This window comes from Sturnus vulgaris, chromosome 7, assembly GCF_052056855.1.
Source record: "Sturnus vulgaris isolate bStuVul1 chromosome 7, bStuVul1.hap1, whole genome shotgun sequence".
Taxonomy (NCBI): domain Eukaryota; kingdom Metazoa; phylum Chordata; class Aves; order Passeriformes; family Sturnidae; genus Sturnus; species Sturnus vulgaris.
The window spans coordinates 10,363,155-10,377,768 of NC_142249.1; the positions used below are offsets into that span (position 1 = coordinate 10,363,155).

Genomic DNA, 14,614 nt, shown 5'->3' on the forward strand with positions numbered 1-14,614 from the left:
CAGCTGAAATGGATAGCAAGTTATGACAGAGATAGTTCCCCAAGTAAGAGCTTTCCACAGAAACTCAACTAGGTAATGCTTCTTTATTTTAAATATGATTCTGTGCAGGGTTTATAGGCTCTGTCACTTGGAATAAGTCACACTCGGGTTGGTTCTAAATTCTGCCTTGTACACAGTATTAATTCAGAAATCTTTCACAAAGGAAGGAATGACATTAAAGGAGTTAAAACCTCTGCTGTTCTCCTGCTAATGAGCTCGAAAGTGCTTTCATTAATAAAAGTCCAATGATAAGGCATGAATGAGAAATAGCCATAATAGTGTATAAAATACTTGCTTTTAAAAATAGTCATAATTGATAATTCAGTACAAATTAAATGCAGGAGTTTTGTCCTTCACCTATTTTCCTAAATACATTCATAGAATGTTTGCTAAGTCTTAGTGTTTGATTTCAATTGTCTGACCATAGAGAAAGCTGTCAGCTTATTTTAAAGGCAAAAATAAAGAAAGTGGACCTATATCATGAACCACAGGCTATGGAGGGTTATAAAGTAGAATCACTTTTGTGCCCAGTAGAGGTTAGATTGCAAGTCAAAGCTGCTACACATCTGAAGGTTATTTGTTAGAAGCATCAGAGCATTTCAGGACACTGGTTATACTGGAGCAGACCCATTTTGGCTGTGAAAGAGGAAAAGGACGAGGGAGAACCTAATTTCTACATTAGATTATCCGAGTGAAAGTCTCTCTTGCACGCAGGTGGTCTGCCTTTGCCAGGAAAGACTGGATTTCTTCTTGGCTCATATGAGCTCTTGGAATAAGGCTCTCTTATCTGGGCCATCTCCTGGTCCCATGTGACAGTTTGTAGCTGTTTAGCCACAGTTTTTGAAATATGTAATCAATCAAGTTCTGCTCAAGTTTCTGTACTTTACGATGGGAATTTCTGCACTTTATTGTGGGAGCAAATGATGGTAGTTGCCAGTTATTTAACATGCCTGGTGTGCAGCCTGATAACACCTAATTGATAAGGGTAAAGCCTGGCAGACTGATGTGTACAATAACTGTTGAAGAACCTGGAGAACAGAGGTGTAAAATTCTGCCTCTAAGGATGCCAAAATCAAGCCATCTGTGCTGCTGTAGGCAAGAGCTGCACCACTGATAATAGGGCTGGGGTTGGGTGCAGCAGTTAATTGTCACCCAGACCTCAGGTGTTAAGGGTGAATTTTGTGCTTAACTGTCCAGTCACTTCAGGGTTACTATTGCCCCCCTTACTCCATAACTAAAATTGTTTTGGGGCAGGTAGAATGCTTCTCAGGTTTCTTGCTAGGCAGCCGTGAAAGTTAGGAGAGAGGATATTTCCTAATGGTTCTGGTTTTCTCTCCACCAATAACAAGGCTGTAGAATCTTGGTTCTGTAAATTCTCCAGTCAGTGGGGTTGGGTTAGCAAAGTTATTTTTTTTACTGCTGTGGTTTAATCCAATGTGAGATGGAAAAAGTGTCTAGAGATGGAACCTTTAACTGTAGGAAAGAAAAATTTACTACTAAGAAGGAGGAAAAACTACCCAAAACCTGAAAACCAAAAAAATATTTGAGCAGGCATATAAGAAGGACTATACCAGTCTAATATGAAAAAAGAACCCAGTTGTATTGGAGATGTTTATTCTGGCCCAGACAAAAAAAATCATCCCTTTGACCACTAGAATGCAAACTGCACTTAAGAAAAAGTGAGGAACTTTTGATATTGGAAAGGGAAATTTGCAATCATTCTATTTATGCACCAGTGGAATTTTAGCGTAAGTGACAATTCACAGTTCTGTTGTAGTTTTGGAGTTGTTTAATTTTTTCTTTCCTTGATGTGATTTATCCAAGATTTTACGAATGATGATTTTTAATTTCAATTACTGCTAGTTGTTCATTGAGGAGCTGTATCAAACCAAGGCCTTGCCTTGCCTGAGTAGGAGTGTTCGCTTGTCTCACAAAAACATCCTTGGTCTGAGGAGTGGCAGACAGGGGACACGAAGACTAGTTGGTTGGTAATTTGTTGTTGACATAATGTAGAGATTAAATTTGGTAATTTCATATCCAGTTCCCTCCTATTCATTTTTAAAACTCCTTATACACACAGACTGCAGAGCACAGGTGAGTATATGATGCCCTCTTGAAATAGCAACAACTTCTCATCAGATCTCTAAAAGGCACAAGCATTAAAGGAAGTTCAGTGGTGTTCATGGAAAAATATTTGAGTATTAAAGTTTGGAAAACTGCCCAGGATCTGGCTTGCAAATTGGGATGTTAAAAGCTGTGGCTAATGAGTGATGTATGTGGTGGTGCTGTTACTCAGCTCAGAAGATGTAAGTTGGCTTTTTCAAAGCCCTGTTGTCAGAGCCCATACCTGTTCTCCCAGTGACTCGCTTTTCTGTTGTTGCAGAGAGAGACCTTTTTGGAGCAGAACCTTTTGACCCTTTTAGCTGTGGAGCAGGAGATTTCCCTCCAGACATTCAGTCCAAACTAGATGAGATGCAGGTAAGTACTGATTTACATGGGTTTTGATGGTTGTGTGCCTATTCTTGAGATACATGCTTATTGTATTCTGAAAATCTGTTCCATAATGCACACACCAATGCACAGACAAACTCCTATTTCTGACCATTCCTTTTGTAAGTTTTTCTACTGTCTTTGAGCTGGAGTTGGAGTTTGCCTCAAGATCCCCACCTGGTACCAATACTACCATTACAATTAGTCAGCTACACTGATGAAGGGTTTCTCAGCAGTGTAACTAAAATGGTTTGGGAACCATTACATGGGAAGGGACTGAGAGAGCTGAAAGAGAGAGCAGAGCCAAGAGCCCTCCAGATCCCTTGATCTTCAACTGCAGCAATCTCCCCCATCCCAGTGTACCCTCCTGTTTCCCTCAGTGCCATCACTTTGGTTTCTCACAGCATCAGGCAGACTTAGGTGCTTCCAGGGCCATGGGAATTTTCTGCTGCCTTTAAAAACAGCTCTATGGCACCCTGGGGCAATTAAATTCTTGAGAATTGATTCAAGAATTCTGAACTGTTGTGGTTTTATCAGAAAATGTTTGTTGATTCTGAAACGCTCGACATTGGCCATTCAGTTATTGACCCAATTGTGAAACAATTCTAGGAGAAAGTCCTCGAGTTTTGGAACAAATGATGCTCTGCAGCCAGACTTTCAAAACTAGTTCCTTGCCAGCTTGCTTATCTCCATTTTTTTTAAGCAGCCTGCCAGCAAAAGAAAAGGCAGGAAATAATGGAAACTTGAATTTCTAGGATCCTGGCTCCACAGCAGAAAGCATTCCCAGGGCTTCCAGCCCTCTTGTCCCTTGGGAGCCCACAAAGTCCAAGAGAATTTGCTCTCGGGCTCCATCTGTTCCTCTCTCCTGCCTAGAGAGCAGCAGAGGCTTTTTTAAATGGCTTAAATAAGATTTAAATACCATTTCATTTTCCTGAGTACTTTTTCTTTTCCATGTCAGTTCAGGATGGTTCCACTGATGAAGAAAAGTTACAGAGAAGTTACAAATTTAGCCTTCTTGGTCCCCCATATAATTTCCAAGAGCAGCTAAAAGCCAAAACTCTCCTTTTCCAATTCCAACAGCATGCTTATGTTTTGTGAATGCTATAATGTTGTTACCAAGCCCTTGAACACAAACCTCAAATCTTACAGCACCTCCCATTGATATATTACCAACATTTCCATTGTTTTAGGAAAAATAAATTGTAGCAACTGTGGTTACCACTAATAATGATATGTCAATATTTAAATGTCACATATTAAGAGTTCCTATTACAGGTAATGTTTTGACAATATTTGGAATTGTTTGCCTATAACACTACAGAGTGCTGTCACCTCATAAAGCATCAGAGAACGGAGTAGTAAATGTCTTTATCCAAGATGTTTGAACTCAGGAAATGAAAATCTCCCATCATTGTTTATACTCTCTTGATCTAAAAAAAAGGAGACAACTAATCAATAACAAAAACTCCAAGCATTAGGGTGTTACCTTGTCCTGTTGCAAAGAAAGGCACTCCCCCCTTGCATATCACCTATTTACTAAAAATTAATTAGTGAGCCTTTATGTTGGCACAAAACTTGTCATGTATGATCCAGCTGAGAGCAAGGGTACAGCTGAAAGGGTATTAAAAACCCCCATATTCTAACTTGAGACAAAGCAAAGACTGTGTGCAGTTATTTTACTGTGTGGTTGGTGCAAAGTACAGATTGAAACGTGTTTTTCCTAATGTCTCTTTTATCTTCTTGTGCTTTCCTGGGTGCACAGCGTCAGCGATGGTTGGTATATCATATTTTAATAATGGTATTTAAAGCATTTACAATTGAAATGTGCATGTGTTTGTCCTGTGTTTCTATTTTTATGTGTATTTGTTTATGTATATAAAAATTTTAATATTTATGTTTTGTATATAGAACTCTGAGTAAGGGCCATTTTTATTTTTAGGGGCCTACAATCTCTAAGTTAGGGACAGCTGATGGTCGTTTTCTTTACTCTGTCTTGTCAGGTGCTAATACTGAGCCTTTGTTTTCACTGCTGTTTGTTTTCCATGTGTACTTGTGAAATCTCCAGTTGTCATTATCAGATTGTCACTAGTGAAACCTTTAGTACAGAGATTGTGTTAGTACAATCACTTTGGGGAGCAAGTCTTTGTTTGGGCATAATGATTCAGAACTTTTCAAAGAGCAGAAGCAGCTGTGCTAGTCTGAACAGCAGGTGAGAGCACAGAACTTGTGACATGCTCTGGAAATCCAACAATGAGAAACATGGAAGGGACATGTGAGCCTCTCTTCTTTTCTGAAATGCAAAGTCAATGAATCTGTCATTTTTGCATTGTGGAGGTATAGATGGGTTTCAGTAATTGTGTATTCCATTAAATCTGTAAAGGTAAGTTTTTTAGACACCTAGCAAATCATTCCAAGCATAAACTTCTGCCCCGGGGGTGTTGAATACAGCTCACCCTGCCGTGAGGATGGCAAGCAAAGCTGTGCCAGCCTGATTGGAGCAGCCCTGTCCAGGCTCTCTTACCCTTTTTCTTTGTGTGGAACATGTGAGCACAGCACACACACCCAGAAAAGCTGTGCAGAAAAGCTGTCCTCATCTAGGCTTGTGCTGGAGGTGATTTGGGACCAAAGTGGGAGAGGAGAGCACAGCACAGAAGAGGCACTGGAGAATAAACTCTTGAGTAGAGGGTGCTTTTCCTTTGCATCCTCCATTCTGAACTTAATGAGATCAGATAAATTTCCCTGGCCTCTAGGGGAACGCTCTTATTTTTAAACTTCAGTGGAGGATCCAAATTTCACAGTTAAGCTTTCTATTCCACTTCTCAGTCCAATCTCTGTTGATCTTTTTGGAGAGCTTAAAATTCGAACATGTGCTGAGATGTGACTTTTACAGCTCAGGCCTCTCTCTGATGACTGTCCAACCTCCTGTTTCCCTGCACCCTTATGCTGAAACATATTTTCATCTTTATTTTGACTGTATCCAGACATTAATAAAATGAATGTCTACTTTCCCAGAAATCTTGCAGTGAGGAGAAGTTTCCCTGGATCATGAATCACACCAGCAGCAGCTGCTCTAATTTATTAAAATCTCAAGGTAGTTAATATCAGAAAGCTTCCAGGAGCTGCAAGCCATTCTCCCTGCATGCCCTGAAGCAAATCAGTAGGTTTGACATCTTTCCATCTAAAATAAGTTACACTCAGCCTTCTAAATACTCTTCTCAGAGATATGTAAATTTGTCATTGCTTCGTTGGGTTTGTGCTGACTTAAGCTTATTGAGTGAAGTCACTGTGAAGTGATAAGTGAGTTAACTTCTGAGCCATAAGCTTGACTCTGGCAAATTTTTCTCCTGATAAAGTGCAAGTTCTTTGTCTTGTACTGCTTACTGGTTTCAGCCAGAATAGCTCACATCTTTTTATCCTTCACACCAAAAAAAGGCTGGTGTTGGAACAGGGATGGTTTCTGAGCTGTTTTGAGTGAAAACAAGCTTTGCTCCTCTCTTTGAGGCATCAATCACATCCCTAAACTGCTCTGTCCTTGTGTTAAAATGCCTCTAAAGTAAAAAAGCTCCTTGAGCAGGAAAACAAGGCACAATGTAGATGCACACTTCATAGCCCTTCTTGTTCCCTCTCCTGGCCAGTGCCATGGGATGGCCTTTTTCAGCATTCCCTGAAAATCAGCAAATCAGAGAGATTTTTTTTTAACTGCATGAAGCTTTTCTGTTTCCTGACTCTTTAAAGTACAGGAAGCCATGTATAGCATACGTGTTTTTTAATGAACAGGCAGAGTTACACTAAGAACACACATTACTAGAAGCTGAAGGGTCTGAATTTCACAAGGCAAAATACTTTAATGCTGTGCTTTGAAATTAGTGATCCATTTTTTATATATATGAACTATAATGTTTACCAAGAAGCTGACTCTGTATGTCATTAAAAAGAATTGCCTAACACATTGGTCAAGTTTATTAGGGGAAAAAAAATTCATTATTTCTGATCTGCATCATTGCAACTGATTTCATTACTATTACAGCTGTGGATGCCGAGTTAAAAGGTGGCATGTGCTGTTCTGTAATGATCAGAGAGCAGCTTTCCCTGCTTTGGGGAACCCTGTGCAGCTCAGATATGAACTGCAGTCCTAAAAGCACATGTGGTACTCAGCGTTCTGCACCACTGTGAGAACTGTTACCTGATTTAACAACGGTTCTACTCTGCATGGAAAGGACAATCTGCTCCTGAAGCCTTCCCATGGCTGACTTGACTGCAGCTGATTGGATTTTTTAATTATGTGTTTGCCAGATATGCCAAAAATTAAGAATTTGGAGTTATGTTGCTGAACCTGAGGGTTTAGGAATAGTGATGGCTGTGGGAGATCTGAAGTCTGTGCCTTCCTCATCTTTGGAAATTGCCATCACTTTGCCAGGGTGTCTGCTCAATGGACATATTCTGGTTATTTTTTTTCCCTTCTGAGGATTGCAATTATTTTTAGGAATATTGATTTAGACAATGCAGCTTTCCTTTGTTTATGTTCCTACTGACTTCATGTCCTCCATTTAAATACCCAAGAGGAAAAAAATCTAGATTTTACATTCCTTTAATGAAAGGAATGCCCAGCTAGCCACCTGGATTGTTTGGATGTCCTCTCTGTGCCATTGGGCTTTTTCACCTTGTGGTTCTCATGGAACTTTGAGCCTTCTTGGAGCTGCAGAGTCTGACATTGATGGTGGTGGGTTTGTTGTGGCTCAGAAGTGACCATGGAAATGCCATGTCCCTGTTACAGACAGGAATGTGCATGAGCCATTGTTCTCAGGAGTGCAACTGGGAACAGCAGCTGGCAACCACAGCACTGATTTCTTTTAGCACAGATGATAGTTTATTTTGGTAAAAAAGTTATAAAGCTTTTTTAATAATTATGATCCATAAAGGGCAGCAATCTCTGAACAGATTAGCGTTGATCACATAGCAAATATGTGGAAATGTAATTGCTTTAAATGCAAAATAGCATGGCTTGAAAAGGACTAAACAGAAGTGTGGGGAAGTGGCTGGAGTGAAGCTGCAGAAGGAAAGGTCAAGGAGGCCACAGTTCTTCAAGAAAGTGGAAATAGTTTTAAGTCAAGACATAGCAAACACAAGCAAAGTGCCAAGTCACAAAATATCACTTTATGTGGAAAAAGCTTTTCATGCTCAACATAAGAGCAGTGAGATGAGTGTACTTCCACAATGCATCATCTAATTTGCTCTTTGCTTGCTGGAAAAAGGGCATTGGAAGTGAAGCTACTTAAGACACCAACAAACTCTGTTTAACTGTAAAAATAAGATAAAAATAAGAGTGGGCCAGACAGGAACGGGATGGATGTTCAGTGAAGGCTCTGGGTGGCTCAGGATGAAGGTCTCTGTCCTTGTCAGAGCAGTTGTTGGTGATGTTCTGCTACTGGAGCTCATCAAGGATCCTCAGGTTGAAGGACCAACAACAATCCCTTGTTGCTGCATCCCTTTACAAGCTCAAAACTGGATGCAGCCTTCAGATACTTCAGAAGTTGAGCATCCTAGGCACACTGTAACTGCAGGGTTTAAAATGTAACAGATTAGACCCTAGGGCTAATTCTCTGAATTCTCCTCGATAAGCAGTCCTCCTTTGACTGCAGTTACATCAATTAATTTACCCTTTGGGTAAATGAACACTGTCTGTTTGTAAAAGGATGTGTTTCACTTGAAATATCTTCTACATTGAATGTTCATCCTTTTAATCCTTTGGAAAATACAGAGGGGGAAAAAAAAATCTTAAATACACTAGTGAGCATTGGTAGCACTGTGTCACCCAGGTAGAGCAAACTGGGTAGCACATTTGGGGAATGTTTACACCACAGTGCTGCTACTTGCTCAGCATCTCATGGTATGGGTCTGCCTTTAGGAAAATGCAGCTTTTACTTGGAAATTCTCAGAGCATTTAGTGACTATTGCCAGGAGGTTTGTTCTGTTTCTCCACATTATTCTGCTGGTAGCAGTAGCTGGGAGGGTTATTAGATATTCATACACTTCTCAAGTGTTAGCCTGTGATTTGAATTTGTTTGAAATTAAGCTGGTTTGGCATGGGATTTATCTTCTAAACCCAAAAGGTATGGTCTCGAAGAACTGCTGTGCATGTGAGGAAAAGACTTGAGTTTGTGCCTAATCCCCATACAGATGGTTTTACAAAAAGGTTTATCTTTGTTTACAAGATATTTTCTTGATGAAAGGCTCTGTTATTGATTTCACAGCACACAGTCAGCATTCTCTCCCTGAACAGAGGACTGTGACAGCTGCCACTGGAGTTGATATTCTCATGGCATTTCTAGTCAGAGCCCCGTTTCCAATTGCTTAAACCTTCAATATGCTTTCACCCAACAGACTGCAATTTTCCTGACTCCTAGCTGACTTCAGGGTCAATCCACAATTATTCAGCTTCTTTTAATGCAAAAAGAGAAATAAAAATAAGAGTGTTTTTTCCTGTATTAAAAGTGCAGCTGTTACTTTAGGACTGGTGTAAACTAAGTACTTTTAGTAAGCCAAGGATGTATAAAAGCCTATTAAAAAAAAGTATTTGTAGAATTAATTTCTTTTCCATAGAGGAGGTGATAGCATCCAGCTTATAATCTTTTCTGTGTTTCTACTAATAAAATTAATGTGAGTAAACTCAAGATTTTTTGGTCTGAACTTTTAAAGTAACTCGTTGCACTTTCAAAGTACTGCTGTGTTTTATTTTGCTGAGTTACGTGCCTTTAAAATGCGAAGTTTTTTCATCTGCAGTAGACCAAGTGTGATTTTATTTGCCTTTGTCATGAAGCTCAGATGGCAGTGGGCAGAAAAGTCCTGTCAATTTGACTGCACTGGGAGCAATTCAGAGCAGCCCTCTGAGGTGGGGTAGTCAGCACTTTGTGTTGGGCTGCTCTTAGGGCAACACAGAATGTAGGAGACACCTTGTGTCAGTAACAGTGTCCATGTCACACCTGTGTTTTTCAACATAAATCTCGAATTTTTCTCATGAACAACATGGTGCAAGTCAAACTTGTTTGGATTTCTGTCGTCCTACGTACAAGAACATTCAATATTGTTATTCTAGAGTATTTTCTTCACTTTATGTACAATACTGTAGCTATGCTGTTGTATGGTGTACATCTTTATGAGTTAAGCGCTGGGAGTTATTAAAAAATGACTGACCAAACAATGTAAATGTTTCTGAATTCAGGCTGAAATATCCTTGCAGTTTGTCTGCCTAAAGATATGCTTGGATTTAAATGTTTTTACCAGGAGAGTGTAATCCTTCAGGGCTCACTTGGCTCTTTACTAACAATGTCTTATTTCATTGCAGGAGGGGTTCAAAATGGGATTAACTCTTGAAGGCACAGTATTTTGTCTTGACCCACTAGACAGCAGGTGCTGATGCCAAGAAAGTCAATATGAAATTCCTCTGCAGTGGGTTTTTTTTATTTCTGACCATGTACTCACCGATACTATCCATGTGCCAAAAATTGCTTTTTTCAACATGTAAACTCTTGTGAGGCTTGCTTCTGTAAAAATCCAACTTCCTTCCAGTCTTTCCCTGTATAAATGTAAAAAGTTGTATTTGTTTATGAATTATGGATTAAATTACGCTGTTGTGTTTCTTTCTGTCACATTTTGGCCCAAGTTTATTATGCTTTATGAGTATTAGCTTGGAGAAGTTCTTCAGAAAGGTCACACATACCTCTCTCTCTCTCTCTCTCTCTCTCTCTGTCTTTCTCTGCAAATGTGCAGGCATGAATTCTACATAATGCTTTACCTGGCAGCATTTTGAAATTATGCTTTTAAGGCATTATTTAATATTCAAGCAGGAAAATTATTAATATCTACTACAAAAAAATCAATTTGCAGTGAAAAAAGCATAAAATACTAACCATTGCTATATGCTTCAAAAGTAAATCTGGATGCAGTGTGATTGATTTCCATCACTCTGTGTGGTTTCTATCCTGTACATATGTTGTCATTGGTTCATACAATCCAGATTTTAGGTCCTTCATTCATGTTTTAGAAACTAACATGTTGATAGTCTGCTAATTAGTGCTTAATGAGCCTAGAAGAACTGCTAAATTGCAGAATGGCAAAGCAACTGCCCTTTGTTTTGATATTTTATAGCTGAAGTGTAAAGTATGTACCTTGGAATCCATTACATGCTGGCCATAACTTAAAAGGAAGATTATGGTTTTGCATTTATTTAGGAATTTATGTAATTTTGTGTATAAGCAGGTGCTGGGCTCAGTTCTGTAATTACTTTCAACACCTGAGTGTTCACAGCCAGGCTCTGTTGAGTATAATTCTTTTACTCTCTTCTTCAGTGTTCCATGTCTTTAATTTTGAGGCTTTCTGCAAAGAACTGACTGTGAGTAAGTCCTTTGTGCCCACTGGTTGTTCATGTTACAGAAACACCTGCATACCAAAATTCTCAGCTGCTGGTGAAATTAATGCTGACATGTCTATGCATACTCTTCATTAATCTTTCTCATAAGCAATAAAACACCATCTTGAACCTATCTCAGAATTTTCTCTTCAAAACATACAGATGTGGAACCCTCACCCCCAAATTTTCAGATTTTTTTTTTTAATGAGAGATCTTTTGGTGATACTTACGGTTTTATCTTTACCAGTCACAGTTTACACCAAAACCACATTTTTTTCAATTTCATCACGTGCATTTTCATGCCTTGTTCAACAAAGTACTTGTGCATGTACCTTTGGAGGCCACTAAAAGAATGGGATTATTCCTTTGTGGGGTTTGACACATCCTCAGGTACCTTGCTGAACTGGGGCCTTAACATCCTACATTACATTTGGCTTCCCCTCTAATTCTGAGTTTCATCATTCATATAGAGTATTATAGAGAAATATATATAAAAAAATATATGAAATCACTAACAAATAGAATAGTATATGTTTCATAAAGAAAAGTCTTTATAATTTTGTTTGTCATATAGTATTTTCGAATTTGTATAATGAGGATGTTTAGTAGCCATAGCAATGGCCTTTTTTAACAAATAGAATTTGTATTTTTATTGTACTTTAAAAAGCTTTACATAATAAGCATCTATTTAGTGGTCATTTATTATCAACGGTAACACTAAGATAATATTTGCACATTTTAAGAAACCTTTTTCGTTACTGATTTTTATGATAGTTGACTGCAAATGGCATGGTTAAATCTTATATACCTGGTCAATACGTACAAAAATACTTAAATCAACACAACAGTGCATTTTTAATTTTTATGTGATCCAATTGGAAACTGTATTTCTATGTAATCTCAAATGTCTGTTTAATTTTGCCTAAAATAAATGTTTTTAAATAAATTGCATCCTAGAACACAGTGTTCATTCACTTAAAATGCCTAGTTGGAAGGTAGGGTGGGGAGGTGCTTAAATATTGAGCTGGACCTGCCACAAAGGAGGGTTTAGTGCTGGAATGGGTCAAAAGTCACCTTTGGGAAGGATCTGATCTCAGACAGGGTAGAATGACTCCAATCCCTTTTATTTCTGAATTTGGGCTAATCTGCAATCAGCAGAGAAAAATCGTGTTCTATATGCAGCTGTATAATACTGACAATTAGGGAGTAACTCTCTCTGCAGTGCTTCCTGGATTTAATTGACTCTTCTTTTTGCTTTTTTTCTCCCTGTATTTCTCTGCTCAATGTACTTGGCTGCTGACTGACTATTTAAGGAGGGAAGGATATAATGGAAGTTTTCCTGAGCCTTAGAAAGCAATCTCTATAACCCAGGTGTGTTAATGGGACAGGCTGCTGCAGATGGTGCCGTGCTTTTGAGAAAAGTGATCTTAAACCATCTGGCAATTTCTTCCCTTGTAAAACTTCCCTCCAAACTGATGCTCAAAACCCATCTGAGCACTTGGATTTGTGGGGATGGGGCTTGAACATCCCTGGGGCTGGGTGCTGGTGGGAAAGGAGCACATGTCATCATCTCCTGTGGGCTGCATGTGCGACATGAGCTGTCCCTCTCTGCTGCTGTCAGTGTTCTCTCACAGGCAGAGCAACAGCACCTTGTGCCACATCTTCTCACTGCTGCTTGGAAAATACCTGGCTGGGAGCAGTCAGAGGAGCCTGAGCAATCACTCGTGCTCTGGTCAGAGTGAGTGGGATGCTGCTGCTGCTCACAGCACAGTGTTGGTTGTAGAAGTTGTCTTGTTGAGAGAGAGTACCACCATCTAGCAGGTTACGTGTATGGTGCAATGAATCAGCAACAAGACTTTTTCTGACTTGTAAATTTGCCTTGCAACAAAAATAAAATACCAGTGCAGCTTCATGCTGTCTGTTTTGTCGACACTTTTTTCTTTCTTTTGAATGCCTTTTCTTTCCATTTCTATTTTTTTCTTTCTTTAAACTGTGATCACTCTGCTGACCATGCTAACTGATTGTATCACTTCTGGACATGTAATAGTAGATTTTGGTTCCACTTGACTGCCCAGCAACTGTCCTGGCCTGTCATACCAATCTCTATTAACACCTAGAAGCAGGAGTCCTTGCTTTATGTTCCTTTTTTTCCTATGATATGAACTATTTTTTCTTCTTACCTGCCTATTATGGTATACCTGAGTAAATTATCTGCTTAGGTTTGAATTCTGAAGTCAAACAGCTGAAATATGGTGAGTTTGTGTTTTCTTTTTTTAACCTTTGATAAGTCACTGAGCATCATTGCAGGATCTTCTTGGCCTAACTCATCTTTACTTCCAATGGGTCTGCAAGTGGCTCTTGCCCTTCCATGTGACAGATGGGATTTGTTCTAAACATAACATTGATCAAATTGGTAAAGACCAAATCCTTCATGTGGTGAAAGGAATTATATTCCATTCTGGCATCACAGATGGAAAGGAAGAAAAGAAGGAGGAATTCTCACACTTGCAGAAGCGTGGTTGTGTAATCCCAGAGGTGATTGAATGTGCCAAGGAATGGGGCTGGCTCTGAGACTTCATTATGATGATTAATTTTCAATTGGTGGAACTAAGCATGGTCTCATTCTCACCAAGCAGCTCTGCTTCACAAAAAGAGTCCCTTCTGCAAAGGAGGAGACTGTCACTGCCTGAGAAATCTCTGCTTAAACACACAGAGCTCCTGTTTGCACAGTATCTCATTTGTCACTAGAGATTGTCACCCTTTGGACACCCTCTTAAGACAAGAGATGTGTTAAGAATTGCAGGCAATCTCTCACTTTCCTTATTTTCACACTTTGGGGTTTTGTTGTTGCTTTTTAAAATTAGAGGATGCAGAAGTCACACATAAAAAATCCCTCAGACTAACTGCCCATATGTTTTAAAATGCAACTGAAAATGCCTGCTGGTAAGTGTTGGGTGAGCTTCAGCTAAAAGGCAGCAAGTGAGCTTTGCCACTTCATTAGTCTGCTTTGCCCACCTTTCTTTTTTAGACAAATCCTGAATTAGAGACTGAGGCATGAGTTGCACTGTAAGCTGGTGAAAAGTACTGGTGAGCAGTTGTCATAAATGGAGACCAGGATATCAAATCTCTGTGTTTGTTCAGTTATTTCAGAAGGGAGAGGCTGTTTTGTCTGAGGGAAAGCCTGACATTTGTAATACATGCTGCCTTCCTGGGATACTTCAGCATTCAGCATAGATTAAAGAAACTGCACATTTATTTATTCATCAGACCAAAACACTTTCTGGCAGTAGAAGAGGCAGTGGGATTTGTGGAGTGAATATATAATTCATGTAAATTCATGGGGTAAAGCTTCCCAAACATATGAATACGTAATTTAATTTTGTGTTTAAGAAATTTCCCAAGAATCTAATTTCTATATAGTTGGGGATAACAAACCCTGCAGATTAAGTCTCCTTAAGTGGATTTTGGAATGGACTGAACTTATTTTAAGTCTTGTATGAATGACAGTAACCAAAGTCAGCAGATTTCAGCCTTTAGACTATTTTTTTCTTTTTTTCCCTCACATTTTCCACTGTTTATTTCAGCAGAGCTTATGCCTTGCAATAAAGATTAAGAAGGAGCAGAAACAGATTAGGGAAGGAAGTATAGAAGAAAATCAAAAGGGAACAAAATATCACC

The 14,614-nt window shown here is 39.2% G+C and overlaps 1 protein-coding gene across 8 annotated transcripts in view; it reads left to right on the forward strand.

Annotated features, from left to right (window-relative positions):
• GULP1 (GULP PTB domain containing engulfment adaptor 1) overlaps positions 1-11,887 on the forward strand; it is a 144,015-nt gene extending 132,128 nt beyond the window's left edge. For 3 of the 8 annotated variants that reach the window (XM_088167765.1, XM_088167770.1, XM_088167767.1), the window contains 3 exons: positions 2,423-2,517; positions 4,292-4,327; positions 9,872-11,887. In XM_088167765.1, coding sequence (XP_088023891.1) covers positions 2,423-2,517; positions 4,292-4,327; positions 9,872-9,943 — 203 coding nt within the window. In that variant the 3' untranslated portion in view covers positions 9,944-11,887. The remainder of the gene's footprint in view (positions 1-2,422; positions 2,518-4,291; positions 4,328-9,871) is intronic. The other 5 variants (XM_088167768.1, XM_088167769.1, XM_088167772.1 and 2 more) reach the window with 2 other exon arrangements.
• The last annotated feature ends 2,727 nt before the right edge of the window (positions 11,888-14,614 follow it).